This window comes from Mucor mucedo, assembly GCF_025094135.1.
Source record: "Mucor mucedo strain NRRL 3635 chromosome Unknown EV154scaffold_155, whole genome shotgun sequence".
Lineage (NCBI taxonomy): Eukaryota > Fungi > Mucoromycota > Mucoromycetes > Mucorales > Mucoraceae > Mucor > Mucor mucedo.
In genome coordinates this window covers 44,148-52,253 of record NW_026252439.1, presented here as the reverse complement: position 1 = coordinate 52,253, position 8,106 = coordinate 44,148, and the positions used below count along the sequence as shown (strand labels likewise).

Here is an 8,106-nt window from a genome sequence, read left to right as displayed (position 1 = left end):
TTCTTCCAAATGCGACAAAGATTTAGTGTGAGTCAGTAACATAAGCACAACTTCTTCATACTCGTTGCATACTGTATACATTGAAGTAAAAACAGAAGAGCCGTTGATTTTCCCCAATTTCTTAATTATCTTGAAAGAATGGTCACCCTTCAAGACTTCACCCTCAAGTTTAAGCATCTCAGCGTCCATGACAGGCTTCAATGATCTTAACATAAACGTGTACATATATTTGATATATGTTGCTATTGGAACAGTGCTTGCATATTGCGATTTATCATCAAATTCAGAAAATTTGGGAAAGTGATAACCTGATTTTTGTTTCGTCATTTTAATTGTCGGATTCTTGACTTTGTTTGATGCGGCATTAAGATATTTCATTTTAACTTTGTCGTATCTGTACATATGCAATTATCGTAAAATTTTGCTGATTCGTACTGGTCCAACAGAATTTTGAACAAGTGGACGCATCATATTCATCAACAAGGTAGAAATACCCGATTTATGAGAGAAAACTGCCGGAAATTCTGCTTGGGTACTTGCTGGTAACTGTCTGATAATTTTTTCATCGTAACGCTGGAAAGAGGAGCGACTATCAGCATTGTGAGAAGCTTTATCACCTGAGCATTCATAACGGTATGTCATTACATAAAAACAGCTATATATAGTTATCAGTTTGCTGAATATTTAAACAAATTTAGTGAACTTACTCTTCGATGTCAATAATTTTTCTTCCAATCGGATCAGTATTGATACCTTTTGACTCCAACTTGGCATCACATCCAGGATACTTTAAGCTTTTTTCTGCTGCCAAATGATGAGGGGCCCAAGGACAAACTTCTTTTTGGAAAATAAAGTTTTGTAGGGTCAACCTCACCTTCTAAAGCAAAACAAGGAAGAGGAGGGTTGACCCAAAAAGTACCACGCTTATTGTCAGAAACAGAACAAGAACAGAAAGAAGACTACTTGGTGACACGAGAGTCGGAGTAAAAATGATAAAAAAAGAAGGTTTATTTCAACGAAGGGGGAGGGGTTAGGACTAAGATCCAAAATAATGTTTTTCTAATAGATTACTCGCATCTATTGATACTATTTCTTATACATGGGAAAAGCTACGATGGGTTTAAATTATAGATTAACATGGGAGATTACCGAACAGATATCATGAGCACACTATTTGACAACGATGAGTAATTGAGATTTGACGAGTAATAGCAGGCTGGATTTAGTTGACATTGAATAATTAGATGGTTCGGGGAATATCTCTGATTTGACACGGGCCGAAAAACTGTATTGGGATATGAAGTAATAGATGATCGGAAAAAGTTTACTAAAATTGAGTCAGACAAGAGGCGGGAAATATATTGGAATACAGATTGGTGGTAGGTTTTACAAGGAATTCAGGAAGCGGGCAAGATATACAGATATGATTTTGGGTACAAGGTTTTACAGGGATTTTGGTAGCGGACAAGATATACTGATATTAGATTCTAGGACAACGTTTCACAAGGGTTTAAAATCAAGGCATGACCTAGGACATGATGAAATGAATTCATGACACTTATATTCTTCAGGTACAACACCCTTTTGAAGTCGGTTTTTTTATTCCTTTAGGTACGTTTTGATTATACTTCCAGTTTCAAGGCTACCAATTGGCTCTGAATAGAATTCGTCTGACACAGTATCAGTATTCTGCAAAAAAATTTCATCGTCAGATTCGCTGTCATCACTAAACATGCTAGCATCCTAAAAGCATAAAAGGATTAGAACAAAATAACAGCTCTACTTCAGATTTTTACCATATAATTTTCATTAACAGAATCTAAACTGTCAAAGTTTTCTGAACTTGCACCACCAGTTAGAACAACCGGGGCAGATATTGTACTGCTTTCAACAGTAACTTTTTTATCTTTTTTCAAAAACAATGAAGACAAGCGCATTTGAGCAGGAGATCTCCTTGGTACATATTTTGATCCAACTTTTCGGCCTCTACCACTTCCAGTTGACTTTGTCATTATTAATAATTTATATAAATATGAATTTATGATCTACAGGAATAAATGTATTCTTTATATAAATAAAAAATAAAATGGGCCCTGAAAAAAATATCTCGGAAACACTTTCAATTTCCTATTTTATAAATATTTAAAAGAACGCTAGCTCAACTAGAGAAATACCATTAGCTGGTTTTAACAAGCGCTAGCTCTAATAGAGCATTTCCATTGGTTTAAATTCCCCTGCTATGGTAAGCAGCCCCAAAATATATTTTTTTTGGGCAGTTTAACTTCACAAAATTGGCCAGTTTTTTTCAAAAAAGTGGGCGGACTTTTCAAAATTCGGTAAATTGAGAGTGGAAGCACAGTATTGTCTATGAACTATTGTTATGTAACGACCGAATATATCAAAGATTATTTAGGCGATCAAAAGATGATTTTGTTATATTTTAGTGAACACTAGGGGTCTCCAGTCGTCGAGGTTTTAAAAAATAATATTTTTTGAATAAAAATTAGCCAATCAGAATTTTTTGAATTTTTTATTCGAACGAGCAACTTTTTTCTTGTTCATTCAAAAAAAAAATAATAAAAAAATAAAAAATTACGTCATAATGACGTAGAAATTCCTGTGTAACTGAAATTGAGGTAATGTCAAACAGTAAAAAATCATGAGAAAAATGCATTATTAAGTTTCTTTTTCACTACTTTCAACTCTTTTTCTTTTTAAAAAAAAATAACATTAATTATGCCTCGTCAAAGTACCAAGCAAAGAAAATACAACGCTCACAATAATAGCTATTGTATGAAAAAAGAACTCACCAGAAAACAAATTGCATTATGGAAAGAATTTGCAAAGAATCTTGCTCTTGATAATGCTGAGACGGAAGATATCAATGATTTAATTGCTTTTTATCGCCAAAATTTGAAAAATGATGTGGACAAACAAATGCTGTAATATATTATATCCAAGAGATATGTAGCTAATAGGGAAAACAAAGTTCCAAAGTTGGTGACCAGAGAAAGAAGGTTGGATTTCCTGTTCAACGAAATTGATGACAGTGGATTTGTTAACGAAGTCAGAATGGACAAAGATTCATTCTTTGCGCTTTTGAAACTGATCCAGGACCATTCATTGTATCAGGATACGCCGCGAAATTGCCAAACAGATATCCACTTTCAATTGGCTATCGTTTTAGATCATTTGGGAACATATGAAAACGGTTCTTCAATTGAGAAAATTGCTAGACGATCAGGTGTCAGTGGTATGTAGTCATTATTGCAGTGAAATAAATTGGTATGCAGTAATAAATTAAAATGCACTATGATCCAAGGTAAGGCAGTTATTACCAAAATCTGCATAAATTTACCAATTGTTCTTTGTGAACCAATCATATCTCGTATAAGATCTCTATTCACTTTTATATTTTTGGTGCGAAAAAAAAAGTGGCAAAAAAGACATATTTTTATTTATAAACTATTATGGAATAGTTTCCTCAATGCACACGAACTTTTAAAACGAAAGTTTTTTGTATTTTGGAAGAGACAACCGTTTGAATTTTTTTGTTTATTTTACAGCTTCAGGAATTGGTGATTGATATGCATACCAGCGTTTTTCCACCAATTTTTAGGAAAGGGGTATATATAACCCGACCGATTTTAGGCAGGTAGTACGGAAGCTCTTTCTTTTTTTTTTATTTTTTTTTTGAGCTTCTTCATCAATAGGTGCTCTCAAGATCGGAAACCGAAAATAAATTGCCCAGTTTTTCTACAAAAATAGTAAAAGAAGTGCTTGAAAAAGCGATCTAAAAATGGGCAAAATAACACACATACATATATGGGTGGAAATAAAAATCTGCTCAAAGTCAAGGTACATTCAAAATTATTCGCTTGAAAAGGAAATGATAAAATAACAAAAGTTTTTAAATCCACATTTTTTTTATTTTTATTTTTTTCCTCCCTTTTACTTTATTACTACTTTTTATCATTTACCTTACTATGAACAACACTGAAGCAAATAACAACACACCCAACAACGTACGTGGTCGCGGACGTGGTCGTAGAAATGGACGTGGAGGTAGACGCGGACGTGGCAGACACGCTGGCACCTTTGTGTTTGTTGAACCTACTGTTCAGCACAACACCACTCCTGTCAACAACAGCAATGCCCAAGCAGAGAACAACAACGCTAATGTCGAAGATGACAATGGGCCTTCACGTCCATACAACGTATGGCCTGAGGTTGCAATTTGTATCCTTCTTGAGATCATGGCAGGCACCTACAATCACTTGTTGAGAAGACGAGATACTGCCTTGAAACAGTTTATCTGGGTTCATTCGGCAGCTCTCTTAAAAGAAAAGATGGCTGAATATGCAAACACCGATGCAGTCAGGGCTTTTATAGCAAATGTCACGCATCTCAGTATGCAACGCAAGTAGAAAGACATGAAAGCCAGATTCACCAGAGCCAGAAATGCAGCAAGAGAAACAGGAGTTGGTGGAACTGTCCCAGACATACCATAATATGAAGAAATTGCCAAGATCACTCAGGATGATCCTAGCATCCAACCTGAGGTAATTTACGAAAGCGTCAACATGGAGGAGAATGGCATTCGATCATATAGAAGATCAAACGACGTTGATTTAATGGATGCCATTGGATCCGATGGTCCCGAAACTACGTACTTGACACCTACGGAAGTCGATCAACTTGTGATCCAAAAAGCTTTGGCCGATCGATACCCCACTGAAGGATCTTCAGTACCATCACCATCAACAGCACCTGCACCTGCACCATCATCAACACCCTCATCCGCACCACCACCTCCACCTACATCCGCACCACCACCAACCTCAACACCAGCAACCGAACCACCAACACCAACACCAACATCAGCATCGGCAGTACCACCAGCATCGACAGGCGCAACACCCCCCACCTCGATATACATCCGCACCACCTCCACCTCCATATTCATCCGCATCACCTCCCACCTCATCAAACATCTGCACCTCCACCTCAACAAACATCCGCACTACCTCCACCTCAACAAACATCCGCACCACCTCCACCTCCACCTACATCCGCACCACCTCCATCAAGATCAACCCGCACTTCGAGAAATAATCGAACTTCTGGTGAGCAGTCTTCGTCAACGTTTGATCCCATCGAGGCTGCTCGTCAGTTGTCCGAGGAGCATATGGCACATGCCCGCCAACTCGGTGTAGAGATGATGGATCGAATGGCAGCGGTACAACGGGAAAAAAGGGAGCAAAGAATTCGTGACCTTGACAGTATGTTGCAAAGGGTCAGTCGTAATCGACAGACTGCATTGGAAGATATGCAAACAAGAAGACGACAAGAGTCCAGAGAGAGATATCGACTGCCAGAAGAATCAAGAAGTAGACGAGAGGCCGATTTGGAAAAAGATAGACGTAAACGTATCTCTGATATGGAGACTATTATGAATAGATTTGCAGAAATTCGAAGAGGCGATAGTGATACCAATCTTGGTTCATCTTCTACTGACAACAATAATTAAATAAAAAATATATTTAATATAATAAAACCTTTTGAAAACTAAGCAAGTCTATCTGTTCCCCTCATGATGTTGTTTCTTCTTAAGATAGACATTGCCTTAATACGGCGCATACCTTCAGCATCAATGGTAGCATCGGTACCGAGGAAAGGAAGCGGAGGTTCGAAGTTCACTTCATTTTCAAATTGGTTTCTACGGTCTGCCTCAGCAAATCCCTCAAAATCCAAGTTTCCATCCAAAATTGCCTCTTCGATATCATTTTGGTTTACACAAACGTTGTGCAAACCACAGCAAGATATGATGGTTTTAGCCATTCTATCAACGCTGAGCATATACAAGTGCTTCCAAAGGAATCTCCATCTGGACGTGAGCCCACCAAATGCATGTTCAATTTTAATTCGAGAACTAGAAAAGGTTGCATTGAACATTTTTTCTTCCGCAGTGCTTTCACGTCGGCCATGGAATGGAACAATGAGATTTGGCAGCAAAGGGTAAGCCGAATCCAGGTCTCATCGTTAATGCTTTGTATACCTTAAAATAATTAATGAACTTACCTCCCAAAATATAAGTGTTTGCAGGACACCATCTGGCCGCATCCAACAAAATTTTGTGATAAATCACGCTGCTTGTGAATACTCTGGCATCATGGTTTCTGCCTTAATATAATAGCAAACGGTAAGCTGCTGTATCATTTTTTTATCCTTCCACATGAACTTACCGGAATGCCCAGTTTTTACGTACATAAACCGAGTACGGGCATCACAAATTGCCATCAAATTCATGGATGCATGACTCTTTCTATCGACATAAGCGTTTCCATTTATTGCTGGTTTTTGGATCACAACCAGCTTGCCATCAATTGCACCGAGTACACCAGAAAGTCTCGTGGCACCAGGTTCACCAAGTTCTGCAAACTCACGAGCATTGTTCAAAGCTCTCTGTCTATCTTCGATGGGCCATGTTATAAGTTCGGGAGTAATCTCCAACATGGCATCAATAAATCGGTTAGTGAAATTATTGAATGATCCGGCAGTTACTCCAAGATGAGTTTCGGCAATTCGATAACCAAAATGCGTGTTAGCAAATCTCCAAAGCACACACGCAACTTGCACTTCTACAGAATAACCACCTCGCAGAATTGACCCAAGATAAGCAGCACATCTACTGAAACGATTGACGAGCCACTCGAAGGTCGACTTGTTGCCTCGATAATGAGCTCTATAGCTATGGCGGCTGTTACGATCGTCGTTCAAGTTGGGATGTTTTATCGTCCAGTATGTTTCGTACGTGTCCATACGCTCGGTTCTAACAACCCTTCTGTGCGATTCTCGGGTCATCATCCCAGGGTTGCTTATGAAGATGTAATAAAAGATGTCATAGTTGAATAAAGTGGTTGCATGCAAAATTGTTTCTCTAACCCAAAGTTGGAACAAGGAATAAACGTCATAGTTGCCTTCAAGACGAGCATAGTCGGCAATAATGTTCTCTTCGGCAATGGCAACCTATTGTTCAAGCATTTCCTCTTCTAAATCGAACTCTTCGTCAATTCTAATGATTTCTTCCATCACGGCATCGAAGTATTGATCTTCGTCTTCAAAACGGTCAGCACCATTTCCCATCCAAAGTTGCTCTTGCATTATATCGAAAAAAGTTTCGTCAATTGGGTTCATGGTAAATAGGTACTTTAAAAAAAAGGTTGATAGGCACTATTTGGACGGACCGATTCATGAGACGTTCATCGTATTTATTAGTACTCCGCAATTACGCGGTGTACCTAACAAAACCAAATCAGTCTCATAGTGCAGTGGTAGATCTATGCACCTCTCACGGCGCTGACTTGGGTTCAACTCTCGACCAGGGCAGATGCATTTTTTTTTTTGCTTGTGTACGGCTTAAATTTTTTTTTTCATGACTCGTAAATAAAGCAGGGATCAGTGAATACAGATTAAACAGTCCAAAAAAAAAATTCTAATTGACAGTTCATGTTGATAAATTTTTTTTAGATTAATATAAATAGGTCCCATTTTGTTAGGTTTTTCTTTACTTTGTAATTTTTTTCAAATTAAAAATAATATTTCAAGGTAAGTCATTTTCAATTATTCTGTAAGCACGTTATATTTATAAGTTATGGTAGATGTCTCGCACATTTGCAGCTGGTGATAATGTTTCTTCTCGTCGTCGTACTGTCAGCACCCCTGTCCCTCAGTATGAAACTTTCAGTAACAATCATAACAATCGCACCATTCACCATTTTGAACAACCTGAAACCAATGAAACCGAAATTTTTGATTCCGAATCATCCCAAACCAACCCAGTAATTCCAGAAGAAACTGTACATCAAAGTGAAAACAACCAAGAGACGTTATACTACCAAAGAGAAAATATCGTTCCAATTCCAAGTGCCAGAGAGTTTTTCACAACAATTGCTGGTACTGAGCAACAGGCTATCAAGTACGTTTTTTTGTAAAATATGATTTTTATTTATAATTAATTTTTCTGTAATAGTTTCCTTGTGAATATTGGTGCCTTTTACTCTCCCAGTCAGCGTATGGAATGCGATTGTGGACGTGTTATGACTT

At 37.8% G+C, this 8,106-nt stretch overlaps 1 protein-coding gene across 1 annotated transcript; it reads left to right on the top strand.

Annotated features, from left to right (window-relative positions):
* Positions 1-3,944: 3,944 nt before the first annotated feature.
* On the top strand, positions 3,945-4,892 carry EV154DRAFT_526655 (uncharacterized protein; the record flags this gene model as incomplete). The annotated part of the gene is made up of 3 exons (XM_051603411.1): positions 3,945-4,397; positions 4,428-4,485; positions 4,519-4,892. Coding segments are annotated over exons 1-3 (843 nt in total), but the record flags the coding sequence as incomplete, so codon positions are not given.
* Between the last annotated feature and the right edge of the window lie 3,214 nt (positions 4,893-8,106).